Below are 26,062 nucleotides of genomic sequence, written 5' to 3'. Positions count from 1 at the left end.
AGCTCTTGGCACCAATTCTTGAACGTCTTGTCGGTGAACTGAGTCCCATTATCCGAGATGAGGATGTGGGGTATGCCAAATCGGCACACTATGTTCTTCCAGACGAAGTCCAATGCCTTTGAGCTCGTTATCGTAGCTAATGGTTCCGCCTCCACCCACTTCGTGAAGTAGTCCACGGCAACGATAAGGAATTTCATTTGCCGAGGAGCTTGAGGAAGTGGTCCCACTATGTCTATGCCCCATTGCATGAAAGGCCAAGGGCTTTGCATAGTGTATAGATCAGTCTGCGGCATCCTTGGGACATTTGCATGAATTTGGCACTTCGTACACTTCTTGACGAGCTGCACTGCCTCTTGTACCATGGTTGGCCAATAATATCCCCATCTCAGAACTTTTTTTGCTAAAGCTCTGGCTCCGATGTGGCTACCGCACGATCCTTCATGAACTTCTCTGAGGATGTAGTCCGTCTCTTCTGGTCCTACGCACCGCAATAACGGCTGGAGGTAAGACTTTCTAAAGAGGACTCCTTCATGAAGTTCGTACCGAAGTGCTCGGCACGTGATCTTCCGAGCTTCTCTCTTATCCTCGGGCAATTGTCCTTGATCCAGATACTTCAAAATCGGCGTCATCCAGTTCGGCGAGCTGGATACTGAATGTACCTCGGCTTCATCAATGCTTCGATGCATTAATTCTTCCACCTTTGAGCTCGGATCTGAGGCCAACTTACTTAAGGTATCTGCTCGGCTATTTTCCGCTCTGGGAATGCGGATTATCCGAAAATAGGAGAAACTTCGGCTGATGCTTTGCGCTTTGTCCAAATACTTCTTCATTCTCTCGTCACGAGCTTCACTTGTACCCAACATGTGATTTACTATGACTTGTGAATCACAATGGACTTTGAGAGATTTGACGAGCAGACTTTGCGCTAGCTGGAGTCCGGCCAGGAGGGCTTCGTACTCGGCTTCATTATTAGTAGTGGGGAATAGGAACCGAAGTGAGTAGGTTACCTCGTGTCCGTCGGGAGCGACAAGTAAAATACCAGCTCCACTTCCCATCTTGTTTGAAGCTCCATCTACGAATCCGCTCCAGCAGTCCGGCGGCTCTACTTCGGATTCCAAGGGCTGTGCTAGTTCGGCATTGGCAGAATTCTTCTGTTCGGCAATAACAGGAATTGCTTGATCGAACTTTGCTTCCGCAAGAAAATCTGCCAAGGCTTGTCCCTTGATGGCTTTCCGAGGTAGATATTCAATTGTGTGCTCTCCCAACTCTATAGCCCACTTGGCGATTCTGCCTGATGCTTCTGGTTTGGTCAACACTTGCCGAAGTGGCAGATCAGTTAAGACGCATACCTTGTGAGCATAGAAGTATGGCCGCAGTCTCCTTGCTGCATTTACTAATGCCAGAGCAATCTTTTCCAGTGGTTGATACCTGGTTTCTGGACCTCTTAATGCTCGGCTTGTAAAATAGATGGGAAGCTGCTTTAGGCCTTCTTCTCGTACAAGCACCGCGCTGATGGTTTGATCCGATGCCGCTAAGTATAAGAATATTACTTCGGCTTCGGTTGGAGCAGAGAGAATAGGAAGCTCGGCTAGATAACTTTTGAGCTCGTCAAAGGCCTTTTTCTGCTCGGCTCCCCACTCGAACTTTGGTGCCTTTTTCAACACCTTGAAGAACGGCAGTTGCTTTTCGGCTGCTTGGGAAAGGAATCGATTCAGTGCGGCTAGACATCCGGTTAGCCTTTGCACGTCATGTATGGACTTCGGCATTGCCATGTTCTGAACGACTTGAACTTTTGAGGGGTTTGCCTTGAGTCCGTCCTTTGAAACCCAACAACCCAAAAACTTTCCCGAATCTACCAAAAAGGTACACTTTTGGGGATTAAGTTTGAGGTTGGCTTTCTTGAGCACGTTGAGAGTGGACTTGAGGTTGTGCTCGTACTCCGAAGTGCTTTTGCTTTTGACGACTATATCGTCAACATACACTTCGACCTCCTTTCCAATCAGGTGCCGAAAAAGCTTGTCTACCATCCTTTGATAAGTGGCTCCGGCATTCTTTAAACCGAATGGCATCTTTTTATAAGCGAAAATGCCGAAATCAGTAATGAAGGCCGTTTTTGAAGCGTCAATCTCATCCATTAAAACTTGATGGTATCCTTTGTACAGATCAAGAAAACAAAAAATTTCAAAGCCTATCAAAGCTTCTACTTTTTTATCTATGTTCGGAAGGGGATAGCAATCTTTGGGACAGTGCTTATTTAGATCGGTGAAATCTATGCACATCCGCCATCCTCCTTCCTTTTTCTTGATCATGACAGGATTGGCCACCCACGAAGGATACTTCACTTCGAATAACACATCCGCCTTCAATAATTGACGGACTTCGTCATGGATGACTTGACTTCGTTCTGCCGCAAAGAGTCTTTGCTTCTGTTTTATCGGCCGGACTGAAGGATCAATATTTAACCGATGAGTGATTACCTCGGGGGGCACTCCGGTCATGTCCAACGGAGACCATGCAAAGACGTCTTTATACTCCTTGAGGAGCTGGATGGTTTTTTCCCGAAGTAGGGGCGTTCCTGCGAAGCCGATCTTAACCGTTCTGGATGGATCGTCTTCGTACAGCTGAACTGTCATTGAGTTCGGCTCCGGTATGACTTCGGTCATCGCCTCTGACTCCGGCTGCTGTGATTGCTATGCTTGGTGGTGCCGATCTGACTGCTCGGCACTTCTAAGCGCAATTTGCAGACATTCCTTTGCTCTCTTTTGGTCACCTCGGATGACCGCTATCCCTCCTTTAGTAGGGATCTTGATGGTGAGGTGATAGGTGGAGCAAACGGCCCGAACTGTGTTGAGCCAGTCTCTTCCCAGGATGACGTTGTACGGGGACCGAGCTTTCACCACGAAAAACTCAATCATCGTACTGGAGCTAGTAGGCGCTTTCCCCACCGTGATCGGAAGGCTGATAATACCTTCAGGGCGGGTGTCCTCCTGGGTGAAGCTCTTCAGGGGAAGCGGAGCCGGACTGAGCCGAGCTGGGTCCACTTCTAGTTTGTCGAAGCACTCTTTAAAAAGAATGCTGACCGACGCTCCTGTATCCACAAACACCCGGTGGATCAGTTTGTTTGCCACTCCGGCTTGGATGACAATGGCGTCTTGGTGAGGAGAGATGGCCGGGACGGGATCAGCAGCCGAGAACGTAATCACTTCGTCCTGCTTCAGCCTTTTATGCGTTGGCTCCTCTCGATTGGAGCCTCTGCGTTCTGACTTTAGGGACGACTTGGTCTTCCCGGCAGGGAGCGCGTCAATAGTCTGGATTACTCCATCATATTGCGGCTCGTCATCGTCTTCGGGATCCGGCTGCCTTTTCGGATCCTGAGGAGCGCAGTTCGCACCACTCTGCTTTTTATTCTTCTTTGGCTGCTTGCTTCGGTATTTTTTCAATGTCCCTGCCTTCACAAGAACATCGATACCTGCAGCCAAGTTTCTGCACTCCTCAGTATCGTGACCGTGGTCTTGATGGTAGGAGCAGTAGCTATCCTGTGGTCGGCGCGCGGCTGATTTCGTCATCCGCTTTGGCTTTTCGAATAGGTCAGAGTGCAGTTCGAAAATTTCCGCTCTCGGCTTGTTCAGCGGTACGAACTGAGCGGGCGGCTTCTCGGGATTGAGACGAGGTCCCAATCTGTCTTGCACCGGAGCCCTTTGAATTCTTTCAAATGGAGTCCGGCGAGGATGCCCCTGATCGCTATGATCGGGCTTCCTTCTGTCTCCTCGGGTCGATGAGCTGTCTAACGACCGTTTGCGACGGTCTGCCTCATCGGCCCGGGAGTACTGGTCCGCAATGTCCCACATTTCCTGAGCTGTCTGCGGACCGCACTCAACGAGCTTCCTGTAGAGAGCTCCGGGCAGGATCCCATTTTGGAATGCCGAGATGACAAGCAGATCGTTGAGATCGTCTACTTGCAGGCATTCCTTGTGGAATCTTGTCATAAAGTCGCTGATTTTTTCGTCGCGACCTTGACGAATGGAAAGCAGCTGAGCCGAAGTGATTCGGGCTTCCGCTTTCTGAAAGAACCTCCTGTGGAAGGCATCCATTAGATCTCGGTAAGATCTGATGCTGCCCTGGGGGAGGCTATCGAACCACCTTCTCGCGTTCCCGATGAGCAGCTCGGGAAACAGCTTGCACATGTGGACCTCGTTGAGACCCTGGTTCGCCATGTTATATTGATAGCGCCCCAAGAAATCGTGAGGGTCCACGAGCCCGTCGTAAGTCATCGAAGGAGTTCGGTAGTTCTGTGGTAGGGGAGTTCGGGTGATGTCGTCCGAGAACGGAGTCTTCAGTGCTCCGTACACGGCGAATCCGATATCTCGTCGGTATGGAGGAGATTGAGTTCTCCTGTGATTCCGGTACCGAGGAGGAGCTGGACCATGTGGGGGACGGGGATTCTTTCTCCGGGGAGATGCGACACTACTGCGGTAGTGACTTTCTTGTGCTGAGGGAGACGGAGAATCCGCCGTTTTCGTCTCCGGCTGCTTTTGGCTTTTTCGCAGGAAGGTTAAGAATTCCTCCTGCTTCGCCTCCAAAAACTGCTTGACAGCCTCATTCAAATCGGGCTGCTGGGAAGACTCAGTGGGACGATTTTTGGAGCGGCTTGTTCCTTCGCCATGAGAACTGGTGGTGGATTTATCCCTAGGCTGTTTTCCAGACCTATGGGATGGATTGGCTTCCTCCTGGTTCTCACGGGCAGGAATACGGGTACTCTGTGATCTGGTATGCATTTTTTGGGTGGAAAAAATGGATCAAAAATTCGCTTTATCACAAATTTTGTTCTCTGCTTCCCACAGACGGCGCCAGTGATGGATCCGCGAATTTCTGATGTTAGTAAATGCTGGTAGAGAATGAAAATTACGACACAAAGAATTTACGTGGTTCGATTTACTGAGGTAAATCTACGTCCACGGGAAGAAGGGAGGGCAAGATTGTATTGCTTGATCTGGGATTACAGCTTACAACACAGACTTGCTATATGGTATTTTATCTCTAGAGAGCTTAACCCTTTTCTATCTGATCTAAGTTCTATTTATACATTGAACTAAGGTCGTGGTTTGCAGCCCCACTAACAAGATCGTGGGTGAGCAATAACTGCTCAATAACTGCTTCGTACCACTAAATAGATCGTGGGTATAGCGGAGGTCGTGGAGGCCTTTCATGAGTCCACTAACTCCTAGTTCGGTCGAATGCTGAGACCGAACTGCTGGACTTTACCGATCAGCTCTTGCCGATCTGAGAGGAGAGCTTGACTGGTCGGCTTTTACCGAGCTGTAGGCTGAGTCCGAACTCTTTGGTCGTGCCGAACTCTTTGGTGCCGAACAGATACTCTTTCTTGGGCTCTGGGCTGATGGGCCGTCACTGTTATTGGGCTTGCCATTAGGGTTTAGTTCGTACCCCATCACTTACACTATATGACTGACGACATTAAATAAATATTGTATAGTTTAGCCACGAGTTGTGCCAATAGGATATAACATCACTTTGATGGATGTCTTCATCATTCTTTCTTTACAACCAAGTCCTCTCCTATTGTTCATGAATGCCCCTAGGATACCCAATTTGTAAGATTATAAGATATATGTTACTGTGTTAGTTGGGACGGTGCACGAGAGTCTTTTTAAAACTGTCCGATTTTTTTAAATTGACGACTTGACAATGCGTTTTATCTTTTAGTCATGCACCTCTTGTAATCATCCTATTTCGTCTCCAATCCGAGCATGCTTTAATGTTTGGATTTCCATAAGATGGACACACTACAATGTTGACTCCTTCCTAAGTGTTCTTTGATTCATTCACCAGTTGTTCGTTGGGCCAGAATAAAAAATATAATAGGAGTAGTCATTATAAAAATAAATTTGATCAAATGCAAGTATTTTGAGAATAAAAGTACAATTTGTATGAAATTTATAATAAGAGGTGTAGGTTCATAGATGAGCAGAAGACAGCTTACAGCCAAACTAAAAAAACATAAGGGTCTGTTTACCTAATATTGCACCGGAAAACAGTCCCAAAACGTTTCTCCTAGATAGTACTTACTACTTTCCTTATATAGGTCACATTTAAACAATGTCTCGCCTAATCTTCCCACCAAAAACCAGGACCTTATCAATTCAAGCCTACATGTCTATTTAGAATTGAACGCTTACTTCCAATTCCATAATGCTGAACATAACCTAACCTAACCTAACCTAATAATTTCACGATTTTAGAAGAGCGGTTTGCCCCAATTAATTGGTTCCATTGCAGTCCGCAAGCAAGCAAGCGCGAGCAAATATAACTCAATAACATGATCAATTTGAAACACATGTGCACGCCAAATTATGTCTGATTTTTAATTACTTTTGAAAAAAAACAGATAGAAATAGCAAGAGAAATAATGAAATGATTGTGGATTCTTGAGGATCAATTGTCCCTATAAGCAATATAATTGGCAAGAGCAATCAATGGGGCGGCCTTGTGTGGATGAAACTGAGAGAGCTGCTCCTGCGCCTCCCGATTCAATTCTTCCGCCAATTCCCTCGATTTCTCGATACCTAGCAGCTTCGGGTATGTCGTCTTATCCGCCACCAAATCCTTCCCCGCCGTCTTCCCCAACTCCGCCGACGATTTCGTCAGATCCAGAATATCATCCACCACCTGAAACAGCAGCCCAATACACTTGGCAAACTTCCTCAGCTTCCCCACCTCCTCCTCATCCCCTCCCCCCAATATCGCCCCCAAAACCACCGATCCCTCCAGCAGCGCCGCCGTCTTATGGTGGTGGATGAACTCCAGATGCTCCAGCCCCACCTCCGCCATCCCCTCCGAGCATATATCCACCACCTGCCCCGCCACGAGCCCCTCCGCCCCGATCGCCTTCGCCAGCTCCCCTAAAACCCTCACCACGTTCTCTGGCGACGCCCCACGCGTCGCCAGAGCCACGTGCTCGAAGGCGAAGGATAGGAGCGCGTCGCCGGCGAGGACGGCGGTCTCCTCGCCGAAGACGCGGTGGTTAGTGGGCTTGCCGCGGCGGAGGGCGTCGTTGTCCATGCAGGGGAGGTCGTCGTGCATCAGGGACATGGTGTGGATCATCTCCACCGCGCAGGCAGCGGGGAGGGCGGTGGGCTCGTCGCCGCCGAAGAGCTCGCAGGCCGCGATGCAGAGTGATGGGGTACGAACTAAACAAGCCCAAGGAAGAGTATGAGTTCGGCATTACCAAAGAGTTCGGAGGAGTTCGGCATTACCAAAGAGTTCGGCCTCAGCCTACAGCTCGGTAAAAGCCAACCAATCAAGCTCTGCTCTCAGGTCGGCATCAAGCTCTACTCTCAGATCGGCAACCAAAGCAGTTCGGTCTCAGTATTCGACCGAACAAGGAGTTAGTGGACCCATGCAGGATTTCCACAACTTCCAACACACCCACTACCACGTGGCGTCAACTCAGGCCACGATCTTAGGCCATGACCTACACGACCTCCACGACCTAGAGTGATGATGTAAGCCACGATCTTAGTTCAATGTATAAATAGAACTTAGATCTGGTAGAAAAGGGTTAGAATCTCTCTAGAGAAATAATCATATAGCAAGTCTGTGTTGTAAGCTGTAATTCGCAGATCAAGCAATACAAACCTGCCCCCATTTCTCCCCGTGGACGTAGATTTACCTCAGTAAATCGAACCACGTAAAATTCTCTGTGTCGTAATTTATTTTTACGAGCATTTATCATCATCAAAAATTCGCGGAATCATCACTGGCGCCGTCTGTGGGAACCAGAGAACAAAATTTGTGATAAAGCGAATTTTTGATCCATTTTTTCCACCCAAAAAATGCATACCAGATCGCAGAGTACCCGTATTCCTGCCCGTGAGAACCAGGAGGAAGCCAATCCATCCCATAGGTCGGGAAAACAGCCTAGGGATAAATCCACCACCAGTTCTCATGGTGGAGGAACAAGCCGCTCCAAAAGCCGTCACACCGAGTCTTCCCAGCAGCCCGATTTGAACGAGGCTGTCAAGCTGTTTTTGGCGGAAAAGCAGGAGGAATTCTTAACCTTCCTGCAAAAAAGCCAAAAGCAGCCGGGGACAAAAACGGCGGATTCTCCCTCTCCCTCCATACGAGACAGTCACTACCGCAGTAGTGTCATGTCTTCCAGAAGAAAGAATCCTCGGTACCGGAATCACAGGAGAACTCCATCTCCTCCATACCGAAGAAATGTCGGGTTCGCCATGTACGGAGTATTGAGGACTCCGTTCTCGGACGATATTACCCGAACTCCCCTTCCACAGAACTACCGAACTCCGTCGATAACCTATGACGGACTCGTGGATCCTCATGACTTCCTGGGACGCTATCAGTATAATATGGCGAACCAAGGTCTCAATGAGGTCCATATGTGCAAGCTGTTCCCCGAGCTGCTCATCGGGAACGCCAGAAGGTGGTTCGACAGCCTTCCTCAAGGCAGCATTAGATCCTACCGAGATCTGATGGATGCTTTCCACAGGAGGTTCTTTCAGAAAGCGGAAGCCCGAAATACTTCGGCTCAGCTGCTTTCTATACGTCAAGGTCGCGGCGAAAAGATCAGCGACTTCCTGACGAGATTCCATAAGGAATGCCTACAGGTAGATAATCTCAATGATCTACTTGTCATTTCGGCATTCCAAAATGGAATCCTGCCCGGAGCTCTCTACAGAAAGCTCGTGGAGTGCGGTCCGCAAACAGCTCAAGAGATGTGGGACCTTGCGGACAAGTTTTCTCGTGCCGATGAGGCAGACCGTCGAAAACGGTCTTTAGACAGCTCATCCAGAGAAGACAAAAAGAAGCCCGGTCATAGCGATCAGAGGCATCCTCGCCGAACACCTTCTCCACTAAAGGAGAGATAGCGGTCATCCGAGGTGATCGAAAAAGAGCAAGTGTGTTCGCAGATTGCGCTTAAAAGTGCCGAGCAATCAGTTCGGCACCATCAAGCATAGCAATCACAGCAGCCGGAATCAGAGGCCGGCGAAATGGCCGAAGTCACACCGGAGCCGAACTCGATGGAGTACGGCACTGAAGCCGTGATTCGGTTGAGATCGGCATATCCAGTCCCCGAACTCAATTTCTCCTCAGAAATGAATGGTGATGGACTGAGAGCCGAACTAGATCTTGCCGAAGAAAGAAGAGAATTGGCCTGCCTAAAAGCAGCCAAGTACAAGGAGCAAGTAGCCCGGTATTACAACCAAAGGGTGAAGAAGCTGCAATTTCAAGTGGGAGATCTCGTCTTGAGAAACAACGAAGTAAGCCGAGCAGAAAAGCTGGGCGAACTCGAGCCCACATAGGAAGGTCCATATCGGGTGTCAGAAGTCCTCGGCAAAGGGTCTTAAAAATTGACTCACGCGTCAGGAGCACAAGTACCCCGAACATGGTACGTTTCCAACCTCAAGAAGTTCCATTTGTAAGAGACAGTCCGGTCAGTCAGTCTTATGTGTTTTCTTTGTTTTTTACTTGTTCTTGTCTCTACGTGCGTTGTGTCTGTCTATGTGAGTGTCGTCTCTTACAAATAAAACTGAGGTATCTCGTTCTTCAACGGCTGATCCCCTTTTTAGAACATACAAGCCAACGATTGTGCGTCAAAGCTTCTAAAGAGGATACAAGACCACAATTCAGCTTAAACAAGCAGTTCGTCTGAAACGAGCTGCAACAAGCCCACGATTGTGTGTCAAAGCTTCTAAAGAGGATACAAGACCACAATTCTGCTTAAGAATCAAGCACTTCGTCTGAAACGAACTGCAACAAAAGTCCGATTCTCGCGATAAAACTTGCCTGAATTAGGACAAGGGAAAGTCCAATCCACGCGATAAAACTCGCCGAATTAGGACGACCAAGTTCGGTCAAAGCAGTTTACCTCATAAGACCGAGGACGACCATGTCTAGTCAAAGAGGTTTACTGCATAAGACCACTTCGGTTAACTGGGAAAGTCCGATCCACGCGATAAAACTCGCCGAATTAGGACAAGGGAAAGTTCGATCCCGGCGACGAAAATCGCCAAATTAGAACACAAAGACGAGTCCGGTCAAAGATGTTTATTTCATCAGACCAAAGACGAGTCCGGTCAAAGATGTTTATTTCATCAGACCAAAGACGAGTCCGGTCAAAGATGTTTATTTCATCAGACCAAAGACGAGTCCGGTCAAAGATGTTTATTTCATCAGACCAAAGACGAGTCCGGTCAAAGATGTTTATTTCATCAGACCAAAGACGAGTCCGGTCAAAGATGTTTATTTCATCAGACCAAAGACGAGTCCGGTCAAAGATGTTTATTTCATCAGACCAAAGACGAGTCCGGTCAAAGATGTTTATTTCATCAGACCAAAGACGAGTCCGGTCAAAGATGTTTATTTCATCAGACCAAAGACGAGTCCGGTCAAAGATGTTTATTTCATCAGACCAAAGACGAGTCCGGTCAAAGATGTTTATTTCATCAGACCAAAGACGAGTCCGGTCAAAGATGTTTATTTCATCAGACCAAAGACGAGTCCGGTCAAAGATGTGTATTTCATCAGACCAAAGACGAGTCCGGTCAAAGATGTTTATTTCATCAGACCAAAGACGAGTCCGGTCAAAGATGTTTATTTCATCAGACCAAAGACGAGTCCGGTCAAAGATGTTTATCAGACCAAAGACGAGTCCGGTCAAAGATGTTTGTTTCATCAGACCAAAGACGAGTCCGGTCAAAGATGTTTATTTCATCAGACCAAAGACAAGTCCGGTCAAAGAAGTTTACTTCATAAGACCGAGGACAAGTACGATGAAATTTTTTCGCTAAGCTGTAAATATACAGTGTTAGAAGCGAAAACAAAAACAAAATTTCATTTTCAAATCTTGTTCGGCACACAACTCCGCTACCCTACAAGATGGCGTTACGCTATTACAAAGGACTATTCTACTGTCCAGGGTTGCTAAAGTTGAGCCATCTATTCACAAAATCCTCGTGAAGCTGAGTTCGGGCGTTCCAGGCAGCTGCAGAATAAGCAGGTCGACGAGATGCTCTAATCGACCTGCCACCTCTTCTCTGAGCCCGGGAAGCCCTAGCACCTCGGCGGCGAAGAGTCTCTTCACGAAGCATTTGTTGATCTTGCTCACTCATAATCACAGCTCCTCTACGAACTTCAGCCTGTTCTCGTCTTGACGTTTCCGGCTGTTCCAGAGTTCGTTGCTGACTTGGAGTACGGTTTTGAGCAAGTGAATCAAAGGTTTGATCTGGAGTGCGAGCATCTGTTGGCACGATATGCCGAAGGAATCTTTCTATGGAGGGGCGCCGAGAAAGAACAATGTTGTACCGAGAAGCCCAGCGCCGCAATGATGTCACGACTTGTTGGCAAGCCGAGCTCTCCAGCGCATTGTTCCTCCGGAGTACATTATATTCCTCCCACAGTTCGTCAACTCGACTCTGAACATCTGATATGGTCATTCCCCCGCGCACACGGATGTAATCCTCGTACGCAGTCCTCTCAGCAATGGTCGTATTCAGCTCGGCCTCCAGATCATTCTTATCGGACTCTAAGTCCTTATTATCGGCCTCCAGCTTCACTAAACGAGCCAGAAGCTCGTCATTCTTCGTCTGATCGGCTATAGCTCTTTTCTCAGCTTCGTCTAAAGCCGAAGAGTACAGCCGTTTCCAGTGAAGTATCTCCAGCTCCTTGAGAGTTAAGAATACAAAGCAGCTACGTCAGTTCGGCATTTCAGCTTACCGAGCAGGTAGTAAACCACAACAGGAGTAAGAGAGTACGAAAGGCTATACGAAGACACAAGAGCAGAAAGAAGAATTTTTTCATTCATAAGAAAAAAATTTTTCTATACAAGGAGGGCTTCAAGGCCATTTTACATAAAGGAAGAAACTAAACTAAGAGAAGGGAGAAATCATACTTCGCTAGCTTCGTCTCCGCCTTCTCGGTGAGGTTCAGCTTCCTTCTCCTTATCTGCTTCAGCTTCAGCCTCTGCCTCCTTGCTCTCCCCAGCCTGCTCGGCGCCACCGTAGCCGATCTGCTGCGCCTCCTGATCGGCTTCCTTCTCCGGATGCCCGGCTCGCTCGACTTCGGCCTCCCGCTCCAGCGGCTCGGCCTCACCCTCTCCGTTGTAAGTCGAAGCGGGTGAAACGGGTCCCACGGAGGCAAAGATAGCCTCCAGGTTCTCGTCCCGATCAGCTCGACAACTCCGGACTCGGTCTGCAGAAAGCAGGACCGAAGATGAAGCGAGCTCCTCAAGGAGCGGCAGATTCTGAAGCCGAGCTGCTATCTCTCGGCTGTACAGAGGCAGTACGACATCGGCCCCCTGCTCGCCCTTATCGGCAATTAGCCTTACCAGGCTACCGACAAAGGCCGAGAACTGGCTGCTCAAAAAGAGTTTCTCCGTGTAAACACGGAGAGCCTCCCCTTGGGCAACCACGGCAGCAGCATCGCTCCGCTTCGCCTGCTCTCGCTGGATGACGAGCTGGTTTTTGGCAAACTGAGCTTCATCCTGGGCCGAAATCCTAGCAGCTCTGGCCTTCTCAAATTTAGCCTCAGCCTGTTCGGCCCGATGACAAGCAGCCGCCAACTTCCTCTGCATCTCGGCATAGTCATTGGACGCTTTGGAGAGTTCGACGGCGACGAGCTTGGAGAGCATATCGTTCCTCTGAAAATGGACAAGGAAAAAAGTCAACAGAGGGCACCAAAAATACAGGACAGAAGCCAAGCCAAAGAATCAAGAAGACAATTCACCTCGGCGAAGTCCGTGGGCCATAAAAATGGCTCACAGATATGCTCCGAAGGAGGCGCCAAGACCACATCTTTCTCTGGCGCTCTCGGGGGCTTCTGGGTCCTCCCCTTCCTACTTGCCGAAGTCGACTCCGGCTTCTTTGGACCCGAAGAGGTCTTTTGCCTCTTCGGATTCTTCTCGGCATCAGGCGCCGAGCTGGTAGCCTTCTCTTTCTCCGGCTCCTCAAGCTCGGAGGACTTTCGGATAGCCTTATTCAGCATGAACACTGCCAAAAAGCAAGAAAACAAGGTTAGTTTTCTTCGTTAAAGCAGTAGAGCATAAAGATAAAGAGAAATCCTCACCCTCGGCCTCTTCGTCCGAAGACGAGATATTGAACACGAGGTCGCCCTTGACGAGCTCAGTTTCCGAATACTGTTTCCTAATCATAGGAATCTTATTGAGCTCGCCCTCGAGCTCGGCCAACGGTTCTAACCGAGGATGGGGAATCACGGACTTCGGCCTTCTCCAAGGAAAGCCCGGAGCCGAAGTCCTATTATAAAAAAAGAAACGGTTTTGCCATTTCGGCCACTTGGTTCGGCAGAAGGCCCTAAAAGGCTGTAAGGGGATCAAGTAGAACCAAGATCCCTTCCTTTTAAACTGGAAAAAATTAAGGATTGCCCTCAGAGACAGATCCTTATCTAGCCTACGCAGTTCGGCAGCAAAAGCCGATAAGTGCCTCCAAGAGTTCGGAGTCACCTGACCTAAAGGGAGTTGAAAAAAATCAAGAAGCTCTACAAAAGGTGGGGGAAGAGGAAAACGAAGCCCGCATTCTAAGCAGGCTTCGTAAACGGTGGCATAACCCTCCGGCGGGTCGTTAGCCCTATGATCATCGTCGGGAACCACCGCCTTCCCCCCAGGTAAAAAATATTTCTCGTGAAGGGATATCACAGTATCCTTACTCAAGATACTGTGAAAATACTCTACGGTCTTCTCCCCGGATTCTTTCCGGCTAGAAGACCCCTTATCCCCTTTCCTACCGCTACCCGACACCGAAGAAGAAGAAGAAGAAGACATTTTTCTTACTTTTTGAAAGTGAAGAAAGTCTGAAGAAGCTCTTGAAAGCGGAAGAAAATTTCTCGAGAAAGAGAGAGTATAGAAGACGCAACAGCAAAGGTGTTCAAATGAGGAAGAAAGAGCATATTTATCAGATTCGGCGAAGATTTCAAAATCGTCGCACCGTTTCGAATCCCACCTTTTCAGGATTCAACGGCCGGATTTTACTGTCGCATTTAATGCAGTCACATGCAAGGCACGTCCCCTGACGTCAGCCTCCCCCGTACCTTTATCCAGAATGCCGAAGTGACTCGCTTCGCCGAAGTGATTCACTTCGTCTTTCGGGGGGGGTAGTGATGGGGTACGAACTAAACAAGCCCAAGGAAGAGTATGAGTTCGGCATTACCAAAGAGTTCGGAGGAGTTCGGCATTACCAAAGAGTTCGGCCTCAGCCTACAGCTCGGTAAAAGCCAACCAATCAAGCTCTGCTCTCAGGTCGGCATCAAGCTCTACTCTCAGATCGGCAACCAAAGCAGTTCGGTCTCAGTATTCGACCGAACAAGGAGTTAGTGGACCCATGCAGGATTTCCACAACTTCCAACACACCCACTACCACGTGGCGTCAACTCAGGCCACGATCTTAGGCCATGACCTACACGACCTCCACGACCTAGAGTGATGATGTAAGCCACGATCTTAGTTCAATGTATAAATAGAACTTAGATCTGGTAGAAAAGGGTTAGAATCTCTCTAGAGAAATAATCATATAGCAAGTCTGTGTTGTAAGCTGTAATTCGCAGATCAAGCAATACAAACCTGCCCCCATTTCTCCCCGTGGACGTAGATTTACCTCAGTAAATCGAACCACGTAAAATTCTCTGTGTCGTAATTTATTTTTACGAGCATTTATCATCATCAAAAATTCGCGGAATCATCACAGAGCATCGGGCGCACGCGCTTCCCGCCGGCGAGGAGGGAGTAGCGCATGGACTCGTGGATCTTCAGGGGCTCCTTCATCTCCACCGCAGCGGCCAGAGCTCTGTTCACGGAGTCAGCCTTCTCGAGCGTGTATCGATTGAAATCGAACGGCGGAGAAATCGGATTCTGGTCTTGTTTGGTCAAAATTGATGAAATGCGGAGTTTGGATTTGGATTGCCGGCCGGCGTGGACATGGTTAACGGAGATTAATGTGGAGAGAGGATTAATATGAAGGCTCATTTTTTTTGTAACACAAATATACGCAAACATGCGATTATATATATATAATTATATAGTACTACATAATAATGCATTTGGGTATTAATTAAAGTGACGGTAGACCAAATGTTTGGACCAACGACAGCTTGGGTTTTTTTAATTGAAGTGACAACAGATCTGAAGTGCATAACATGTGGGTGTATAGTTTAATTGATGGACAGTTTATTGATTATGATATTTCAATTTTGTATAAGAGACGGTTTAAGTGTGTAACACGTGGTGTATTGATTAGATCATTCAGTTTTGTATAAGACACTGTTCAAGAGTATAACATGTGATTATTATTATTATTATTATTATTATTATTTCCTTAATATGAGAATAAATGCCTCAAATTTAACTGGCTTGGATTTTAAGAAATTGTTGACTCTATAAACAAAAAGTTAATAGAATATGAATTTATGATTTTACTAAAATAAGAAATTTAATGATGAATGAGCGAAAAATAAAATTATGAAGCAGTTATTGGTGGATGAAGGGAATGATGGGATGGGGCAAGAAAAGTGTCTAAGTTAAACAATATAGTACTGTATAATTTAGTCAATACATTGTTAAGAGTTTAGTTTAGTGCAGTGTTTTAGTCATCTCATTGTAATTTGAAATTTGAATGCTAGTTTTTGGGTATTAAAAATATGTACTCCATATTTCTTACAATAACCAAGAATGGTTAAGATATTATAGTGTACATATAAATTACTGTATACATATTAAAATTAATTGTACTTAGAAATTAAATTTTATCCATTTTTGAACCATAATGCTGCATTCATTTACTTTGTTTTTACAATATTACAATACAATATTGAGTAGTTCTCATTTGAACTCTCCCATAAACATAGTATTTACTTATTTATTTGGTGTAAGATAAGAATCCTTTAAAATATAATTAATATCCTAGCAATTTTATTTTACTAAGGAGTATGTTTAACGCTAGATGCAAATTTATAATAGATAGTACTTAATCCTTCTAATACGTCACAGTTTTTTAGAAAAAACAACACGTCAAAGTTTTCGTGTAGCTATATTGCTTAATTATATACTCCCTCTGTATTAAAAAAATAGAAACATTTGAAACGGCACTGGTTTTAATGTCCAATTGGTAAAGTAAGTGAGAAAAATTGGTAAAATAAGAGAGAGGAAAAGAAAAAAGAGTAAAATAAGAGAGGGAAAGAGAAAAAGTAGTGAAAGTAGAGTTAGTGGATTGTGGGGTTCATGTCCTAAAATAGAAAGATTTTAAAGTTTCTATTTTTAAGGAGCGGCCCAAAATAGAAATAGTTGCTATTTTTAAAAAACGGAGGAAGTAATTCGGTAATATAGTTTGATCAATTTTTGGATTTATTTTGGAGCATTGACTTTCATAAAAATTAATGATACTTCGTGGGAGAAAATAAAATATAGTCCATATACAGGTGTCCAACGTTTGGGTTTAATAGATTGGAACTTATCAACAGCAAATTATAAAATGACATTATATCTACTATACACAAAAACTAGTCAACGAAATATTCATATCCCCGTTTACACAGATAACAGTATAATAAATTTCAATTGAAATAAAGTGCAATAATACTCAAGTTAACACGGCCTAGTTGAAACCAGCGAAAAATTGAATAATTTTAATTCTTTTATTGACTTTGATTGAGTTTATAATGCATTTATGAGTATTATTGACATATCAGACCACATGTTCAATTACGTGACATAATTAAAGGACAAATATTATCTCTATAACATAAAAGGAGCCAAATTTGACCAACAGAAAATGGTAGGGCTGCGATTCAGCAAATAATATTCTCCCTGTTCAAAAAATGTGCTATATTTACCATTTGTTCCAACTATGGTCAATCCATACCATGATGGCATAATGATTTGGTGCGCGATGCGCCTTACCATTAATTTCTTGACAAATGGAACTAAAAAGGCTCACATGCCACATCAATTGGATATAAATTTAGCAAATTGATGGCACAAAATATAGACATTCATTTAATAATTTTATGGAAAGTGGCATAATATTAAATTTGGAAATTACCACATAATTAATTGGGTTGCCATATACTACTACAATATATATATATATATATATATATATATATATATATATATATATATATATATATATATATATAGTCATTATAATCTACAAACCCTCTATAATACAAACTATACAAACTTTAGGCATTGACATTGTTGACATTCCCCCAAGTGACAGAATTTGTATTAGGCGTTGACATTGACAATTCTCAAGTGACAGAATTTGTATTAGGCGTTGACATTCCCCCAGTGACAGAATTTGTATTAGGCGTTGACAGTGACATATGAATCTCATTGCTAACCGTTGACTACTTACAAGGAGTGTGTAGGATTAAAGTTTGTAGTTTGTATTATAGATAGAGGTTTGTATTTGATCACACCTCTCTCTCTATATATATACACGCGTATATTGATATCATAATACGATGATATTATACACATAAAAAAGTAACCATATTGCATTATTTTTCATTTTTCAAGTCTAAGGAAAAAATTATACTATAACAATTCTTTAATAGTGTATATTTTAGATTCTATGGATAAGACTTCTTTTTTATTGTTTTATATTTATATATATACAAAAAAATTACCAATAAATTTATGACCTATACCTTAATTTGTTAGCATAATAAATTAAAAATTTTATTATATTTTACCGTGTATAATATTATTATACACAGAGTAATGGAACACCAATTGGCAATTACATAATAATAATATTATACTATAATTACCATATTATTATTAATGCAATATGCTTAATTTTTTATGTGTTTATTGGTATTATTATTCTCAAAATAATGGCACGCCAATATATAATAAATGCATTATGATTACTTTTTTATATGTACGTATAATATTATCATATACTGAGGTCAAATACATATATACTCCTTGTACTCCGTTTATGCCAATCCAATTAATTATGTGGTAATTTCCAAATTTAATATAATGCCACTTTCCATAAAATTATTAAATGGATGTCTATATTTTGTGCCATCAATTTGCTAAATTTATATCCAATTGACGTGGCATGTGGGCCCTTTTAGTTCCATTTGTCAAGAAATTAATGGTGAGGCACACCAAGTGATTATGCTACTATGGTATGGAGTGACCTGGAATTTTTACTCTACAGAATAAGAATGTATTTACTATTTCTTTTTCTAAAACTATGGGTGTTAAATTCACCCGAATAAACTAATAAACCTGTAGCTCACACAACTTACTAGTAATTTGAAATCGCAAAGAAACCTACTCCAATATAATAATGTGATGCTACGAAAATAATTCATCATAGAGATATAGCTAAATCAGTGCGAATCACATGTTTCAAGTAGAAGTATGATTAGAGTAGTGTGACCTTTATCTATGTATTCAACAATATTTGGCTAAATTTTTACATGTCTCTTTCCAGAATAGAAGAAAACAAAAAAGATGTGTTTCCTAGTACCATTTCGAAGGTGGGGGAACTAAATCCATCACATCAGTTCTACTTGTTGTAGAGGTAAACGCCGCTGAAGATGAAGAATCCAGCCATCTGCAGTTCAATCATGTATTTAGTAAAAACATCTACATAATATCCCTGTGCTTCTTGTTTAAGTTAATCATACTTACTAGAAACATGAGTGAGAGATAGAGAGAGGGGTGTTTACCATGGAAAATGAAGCTCCATAATATGGAAAAGCTGTCGTGATGAATCTTTCATATTCATTATGCTTGAATGGCCGTACAGGAATCTATAAAATGATCAAGTCTCATCTGTTACTGTTATTCCTTTATTGGCAAGTAACAAAAGTATATTCCTTGACGATTAAGAGCAGCTTAGTTGATAAGACAAGCTAAGATGCTTCCCCTCTAACCAATGGATTGGGGTTTCGAGTCACCACTGCCATGGGGTAAATGGAGAACCATTTTTTATCCTTTTTTATTAAATAAATAAACATATGCATATTCCTTGTATACTTTTTTAACACGTGTTCGTTCTTTTCTTATGTCATAGAAACATATGGCAGATGCAGTGCAACCTCTGTAAGTAAACTGCCGTTTTATTTTACTCATCCCAAAATGAAAATGAGAGTGATCCAAATACTCCAAGCTTGCATAACCGAACATGTTAGATTAGTAAGTTTAATGGAGTAATATAAACAGGCAATCATGCCTTCCGAGCAAGTCAAGCGAATTACTGTTTACTCTCAGATAAGTAAAACTCTACTTCGAACGAGTTTCTGGGATACATCTTTCAAATTAGAATCCAGGTTAGTCTGTTTCTCCAATCAAGCAACTAATTCTTACTCCCTCTGTCCCAAGATATTAGACTCGTATACCACTTTGGGGTGTCCCAACATACTTGGGCCATTTCTATTTATGGTAAAAATTTACTTTATTACCAACTCCACTTACACCACTAAACAACACCTCCTAAATTCTTGTGCCAAAAGAAATGACTCTAATATCATGGGACGGAGGGAGTATCATTTAATCATGTATTAAGGGCAACTGAAAGCACAAAACAAAATCAGAAATTACTATGACTCACCTGCTTTGAAAGCGATAAACTAGTGTATCCCAGCTTCTGATACTCAACCTTAAACTGGAAAACTCCATAAACATCTGGTACCTTGAATGAAGTGTGATAGAGCCCCTACAACAAAAGTACAAACATGTGAAAATCCTGGTATTTTACAAAATTTTTTATGATTTTAAGAAAACTACCTTCCCATTTGTTGACAAAGTTTTCAAGACATAGGGGCTCATCATGTAGAACTGCACCTGAACGTCCTTTGAAACATGTGGTACCCAACTACTTCCAGACCATTCAAAAATTTCAACAGAAAATTCCTGCAGGTATATTAATTTAATCAACCAGGGAAAGCTCTTGCATATAGTGTGCAGAAAGCTTGGTAAAGAAGAACAGCAGGCTAACCAGGTCATCATTGATCCTATACATCGAAGGCTCTTCACTTTCACCAACTTTGTTGTGTCTAAGATTCACAGCCTAGGATTCAAGAACAATCAATTAACTCAAGTTGCCAAAATAGGGTATTCCATTGGGTCCTGAATCCTGATAACAAGAAGTTACATTGCCAAAATAATATAGATCACCTTCAGATGACCCCTTTCATGGAAAATCCATTTGCTAAGTTCAGTGATAAACTGTTCATTGCCAGATTTCTCATACCTGCCCACACATTTAAGATATCTGTAAGTCACATCCAGATATAGAAAAGCCAATGACAGCATAAAATTCTTGGCTTCCTGCCTTCCTCTAGAATATCATAGTACTATAATTTTAAAGCATTAGATGAAATATGATTTTTTTTTCTTTCACAATTTAGTGAACAAAAACTACAGTCTACAAAACACATCTGTATGCTAAATTTAATTAACCGAGAGTTGATGTTCGATCAGAGGGGTCATTCATACTTTGAACACAGCCACAGAGTAATATGCGCTATGCACAGAGACCTCAAGATGGTATGACATTGTTTTCATTCTAAACATGGAATAATTTTAGCTTGAAAAATTAATAGAGCTAAAAATGTTAAATTATACTCCCTCCGTCCCATAAAAATATGGGCGGATGAGATGGCACGGGAAGTAAGAAAAAATTGTTAAAGTAAGAGAGAGGAGGAGAATGATATGGTAAAGTAAGAGAGAGGAGGAGAATGATAGTTAAAGTAGTGTTAGTGGATAGTGGGACTTACATTATTAAATTGATATAACTTTACAAAAATGGAATGCACATATTTTTGTAGGACGGACGAAAATGGTAAGTGCACATATTTTTATGGAACGGAGGGAGTATGAGAGATTACATTACAGATGCAAACTTCAGAAGAAACTAAACAAAGATTACGAATTTTTGCTAGCCACTTAGAGTACAAATATAGCAGAGAGCTTCACTCACTTATTCAAACTCCCACTTTTTTGCACTCCTGCTCTGAACAACCTGGTCAGAGATGCAAACCAGTATTAAAAACTCTGGCGAGCTATATCATTAAAAGAACCAGAAGGTGAGATGAATATCAACACACCTGTTGCTGAACATGTCCAATGAACCAGATATCATGATTCGTGCAGCATTCCTAGCCTGCGTCAATTCATGTAATTATATAGGGAAAAACTGAATGTCTTTGGCCTCACTTCTACATGTCTATTGTTAGTCAAACTAGAGAAATGCATCATAAAGGAAAACATAATAAAATAAGCTGCAACGAAGGAATAATAAAAGCATAATCGTGTAAGGATAGATAAAAGAATCAAAGATCTATGCAAAATTAAGAAGACCACCTTTACAGCTACACTAGTGAACCAATTGATCTTACACTGTAACATGTCCATAGTTTCAAAGCAGACAATGCTGAAAACTTGAGGATACGAAAAAAAATTGTACTTCCTCTGTCCTATAAAAGATGTCATACTTGTGGGGTGGCACAAGATTTTAGGAGGTTTTATATTTTGTGTTAAGTGAAGAGACAAAATATCATTTTTATATTAATGTGGGAGAGAACATTTTCCAAAACTGGAAATGTGACATCTTTAGTAGGACAAACTAAAACGGAAAATGTAACACCTTTTGTGGGACGGAGGGCGTACTAAAGATTTGAAGTAAGGGCTTAGTTGTTTGTTGTTGTTGTAGCTTATCAAGAAATATTTTGTGTTCTAACGAGTAAGGGCTTTTTTGTTTGTTGTTGTACTAGTAGCTTATAGAGGAAGAAATATAATTTGCTTTCTCATCAATTTTCCAGCAATCAAAATGTTGGTAGAGAGTACATTATAGAAAGGTAAATGGGGAGAAGCAATACAAAACTGCAGGTGGAGGTGGACCACAAAATGATAATCTTACATGAACTGCAAGTCAATTTAATAAAGTGATCATGGCCTCAATAAACATCCAACGTTTCTATTTAAGAGCCTAAAGAACATGGTTTGTACTGCAGGGTGCAATTACATTGAAGTATAATGAGAGATAAATATGTCCGACCGATAACTCAAGCAGGTTCACTAATAAAAAAAAATAAAAAACAGATTTTCAGAGTAAGGCAAAGATTTCAACAAGTTATGCATACAGGGAAAAAACTAAAGAACAAGGAACCTGCACAACTGAGACTAGTGAGATGGCTGTTCCATAGAGCGATGGTGGCTGGCTAGACAGCTTTGAGCTTGGATTGGTGGAATATGAGGAAGGTGATGCAGAAAGAGCTTTTAAAACCTGAAAATTGGATAGAGAACACAGAAAATGGTTATTTTCGGTAACCTGTCATGGCTTGAATTAGTATTCAAAAAGTCAGATTACATAACTTTACAGTACAGAACAGACTGAAGTAGTAGGCTTCGACATACCATGCTATTAGCAGGATTAAGTGAATGTCCAATCCCTTTGAAAAGCACAGTGGCCTGTCAAAAATACAACAATTTTACATATAAAAAAATTTAAAAAAAGTGATGCTTGCTTTCTCAGGCTGATAGTATGTATTTTTGAAGGACATGAAAGTGAAGAAACAAGTTCAACAAACATGAGACCTAAGAAAGAGAATTTAAATTATTGATGGAACACATGTGCACACAAGTACTCATGGCATTTACATGGTCAAGTCACTCAGTTGTGTAACGACCTATGTATGATGATACCAGATAGGTAGATGTACACCTCGGAAAACTGACCTCAATTTTCTTGTTTCCAAGAATAACATCAGACTGAATAAAATCATCTGCAGCAATTAAGGTATGATCTCCCTCAGTTTCTGACACAGCATAACTACTGTGATCAACAATAACAGCAGAGGGATCCTGCTCAGCATAAGAATATCACTATCAACACATATAGAAAGATCATGTTTATAAATACTATAATCAAGATTTAGTAAACATATCTAGAAGAATTTATTCAGCGCAAAGCAAATATTTTGGTATAAGTCAGTAATGGTGTGCAGTACACTTACATTCAGTAATTTCACCAATGAATTCATAATAGTATTAGGTCTATTTCATGTACTTCTATTCTGAAATTAGGCATGTTTTGGTAAACACCTTGCGGATAAAAAAATAGCAAAGATGTTGGTGGATTATTTGGTCCTATGATACGTGCATATCCACATGAGATCCCCATATCTTTATTAATTAGTTATTTTAATTTATCGTATCTTTAGGATATCTATTTCTTGCTCGTTAAGTTAGTATTCCTATTATAAATAGGACTATTGTTCTTCTCTCTATTCAATCAATGAAGAAATATCATAATTCCCTATTTTACGTCTTCTTTACTTTTTACGCATAAATCCTAGTTTTGGAGCTGATCCCGGGGAAAGCCCGTGACGTCCACCATTGTTATCTTCTCGTCGTCGATCTCTCGTCGACGTCGAAACCTTGTTAGGGGAGAACACCCTTAACATCCTACGACAAAACAATTTGGAGACAATGTGACCCCATTTCATTTCCCATATGACCAACAAAAATAGGTAGCCTTCGCACCAAGATTAATTACTTATGCTAGCTACGTTTTCTTTTCAGTAACTTGGTTTTGAACTCTCGACCGATGGAAAGTGCAGCACGAATCATAGTTCAGAACCTATAGATACTGGGGCAGCTGTGTATCTTATTTCTATAAGACTAGACATCTATCAGTTGTTATGCAGCTGTATGAGGATTGAACTGTGAGATAAGCTTGAATAATTTAACATCCCTCAACTCAAATTCTAGGATCACGTAGTATCAGAATTTAGTGATAAATCTAACAATAATAAATCACCCACCTCATCAAAATCAACCCCGCATTCAGCAGCAATGTTCCGAATCAAATCCGATGCATTTGCATCCGCCGACACAATCAAGTCATGACCGGAATCAACGAAATCCAAAACCCCCTCCACATCCAATGACCCCCCAAAACCTACATAAATCTACATCCATCAGAGGGAGAAGCAAGCTGGTTTCTTCATAAAAAAACAAATGCAATTAACTTACGCTCGGTGGAAGGAGACAACAGAATGAGCCCATCGTACATATACTGGCCATATCGCTTGACCGCAATGGCGGGATCGTCTGCGAGCTTGAAATCGAGATCGAAACCTCGGGATTTTAGGGATGAGAAGAATAGGGAATGAGAGGATTTGAGGGAGAGATCGTCGAGCACAACAAGAATCCGGCGATCCGTGGGGCGATCGGGGGAGAACGAGGAGACGAGGAGCGGCAGGATTGAAATTAGGTTGAGCAGGAGGAAGGCGACTTTTGGCGCTGCCATTTTTGAGCTTTGAGCGAAGCAAGGGTTTAGCTGCAGTGACAGTGACAGTGTCAGCGAGTGTAGAAGGCGCAAATGTGATAAAACAGTTGACTTGTTTTACAAATCAATGAATCCCTAATTTTCCACTTCACATTTTTTAATGACCAATCAAAATTAATGTTCCAAGTTTTTTTCGTCAAGAAAATGTTCAACCTTGATTCAGATTTCGACGAGCTTTTCGTAATTCAATCAAATTAGGAACTCGACATTATAATTTATAAACCATCCAAAAATAAATAATAGGCTAAAATTGGAAGGAAATCTTGTATTTTCAGTTGTTGAATGGTGAACAAAATCACAAGATAAGGCCCGTGTCCGAGCGGCAGTACTATGTTGTTTGTTGGTTCAAAGACTCCAAACCAAGTAATTTATGCATTCAAACTAGGAAACTCTTAGGTACTATAACAACAAAGTGATCGAATGGAATAAGCATCAACTTACTTACTTATCAAGCTCTTACTTGAGATCACACACGTGTTCTATTAGATCTAAATCTAAAGTTGCAAACAACTCAAATTCTATATCATTCTGTATTAAGACATTTTGTTCATAAGTAGGAACATTAAGTGTTACTAAGCTACTATCACAAACAACACACTACTCAAAACTAACACCTTATACATACAAGTATACAACTCGGTGGGATGAACGACTAGTTGGCTTTATAATTGACTAAGCAATAGTTTTCGTAACAAGCGATTAGCTATAAGGCTTTAAGACACCACATTCGTACATATACTATTATTTGTTCAATAACAAGTTTTCACTTGCTTAAACCCGTATATAAGCTAGTTGTTTTGGTCGATTTATATGAATCATCCAAGGGGTGGGTAAACGGTTTTCGGTTAACCGAGAACCGAATCGGAACCGATCGGTTGGTTATAGGTTAACCGATAACTGAAATTTACGGTTATCGGTTCGGTACCGGTTTTACGTTTTGCTCCAAGACTGGTTATAACATCGGTTATAACCGATAACCGAATTAAATTCAATTTTAATTTCAATTATATGTTTATTTAACACTAGAAGAAATTATAATTTACTTTCAAACTTTGTCACAATGGAAGAAATTGTAATTTATATCTAAATTTTGTCAAAGTCTCGTATTGCAATGTCAAAAAAGTCCATTTTAATCTGTGTCACTATCAATTATAGTATTATACTTATAAATTTATATCTCAAAGTCAATAAAGTGCTTAAGCATTACTATTTTAAAAAAAGAATAACCTTTCACTTATTATTGGAGAAAAGTTTTTAAATTATAGATCATGTAAATTTTAAGTCTTTTAAAGTGCCTAAACAATTTATGTATTACTTATAAATAGGAGTATAATAATAATAATAATAATAGTAATAATAATAATAATAATAAAGTATATGGAAAGTTAAAAGTTAAAACCATAAATAATTTTAATTCTAATTATATTTTAATTAATAATAGAAGAAATTGTAATTTACTTTCAAACTTTGTCACAATAGAAGAAATTGTAATTTACTTCCAAATTTTGTCAAAGTGTCATATTGTAATGTCAAAAAAGTCTATTTTAATTTGTATTACTATCAGTTATACTTATAATATCTCAAAGCTTATAAAGTTTCTAAATATTAGTATTTTATAAATAAAATCTCTCAAATTCAATAAAGTGGTTAAGCATTATTACTATTTTTAAAATAGGATAACCCTTCACTTATTATTGGAAAAA

General features: G+C 41.8%; 2 protein-coding genes across 2 annotated transcripts; both read right to left on the bottom strand.

The window, feature by feature from the left end:
- Positions 1 to 6,366: 6,366 nt before the first annotated feature.
- On the bottom strand, positions 6,367 to 15,007 carry LOC121746877 (geranylgeranyl pyrophosphate synthase, chloroplastic-like). The gene is made up of 2 exons (XM_042140829.1): positions 14,728 to 15,007; positions 6,367 to 7,205 (listed from the first exon to the last, which is right to left on the bottom strand). The coding sequence occupies exons 1-2, from the start codon at positions 15,005 to 15,007 to the stop codon at positions 6,451 to 6,453; spliced, it is 1,035 nt and encodes a 344-aa protein (XP_041996763.1). The 3' UTR covers positions 6,367 to 6,450.
- A 3,343-nt stretch (positions 15,008 to 18,350) lies between these two features.
- Positions 18,351 to 24,411, bottom strand: LOC121746876 (dolichyl-diphosphooligosaccharide--protein glycosyltransferase 48 kDa subunit-like). Its single transcript, XM_042140828.1, has 13 exons — positions 24,044 to 24,411; positions 23,833 to 23,969; positions 22,745 to 22,870; positions 22,424 to 22,477; positions 22,176 to 22,292; positions 21,115 to 21,170; positions 20,988 to 21,029; positions 20,183 to 20,258; positions 20,004 to 20,075; positions 19,793 to 19,918; positions 19,617 to 19,721; positions 18,733 to 18,816; positions 18,351 to 18,617 (listed from the first exon to the last, which is right to left on the bottom strand). Exons 1-13 carry the CDS (start codon positions 24,318 to 24,320, stop codon positions 18,570 to 18,572), a joined length of 1,320 nt encoding a protein of 439 aa, XP_041996762.1. The 5' UTR covers positions 24,321 to 24,411; the 3' UTR covers positions 18,351 to 18,569.
- Positions 24,412 to 26,062: the final 1,651 nt, after the last annotated feature.

This window comes from Salvia splendens, chromosome 9, assembly GCF_004379255.2.
Source record: "Salvia splendens isolate huo1 chromosome 9, SspV2, whole genome shotgun sequence".
Classification (NCBI taxonomy): domain Eukaryota; kingdom Viridiplantae; phylum Streptophyta; class Magnoliopsida; order Lamiales; family Lamiaceae; genus Salvia; species Salvia splendens.
This window is presented reverse-complemented; position numbering and strand designations above follow the sequence as displayed.

Bases quoted from the DNA above. Each gene is read 5' to 3' on its own strand.
- LOC121746877 (XM_042140829.1), bottom strand. From the start codon at position 15,007: ATGAGCCTTCATATTAATCCTCTCTCCACATTAATCTCCGTTAACCAT. The intron at 7,206-14,727 runs GTGATGATTCCG...GGGCTTGTTTAG, and splicing joins GCGCGTGCGCCCGATGCTCT to TTCGTACCCCATCACTCTGC.
- LOC121746876 (XM_042140828.1), bottom strand. From the start codon at position 24,320: ATGGCAGCGCCAAAAGTCGCCTTCCTCCTGCTCAACCTAATTTCAATC. The intron at 22,871-23,832 runs GTGGGTGATTTA...TATGCTGAGCAG, and splicing joins GCGGGGTTGATTTTGATGAG to GATCCCTCTGCTGTTATTGT. The intron at 18,817-19,616 runs GTGAGTCATAGT...ATCATTTTATAG, and splicing joins GTTTATCGCTTTCAAAGCAG to ATTCCTGTACGGCCATTCAA.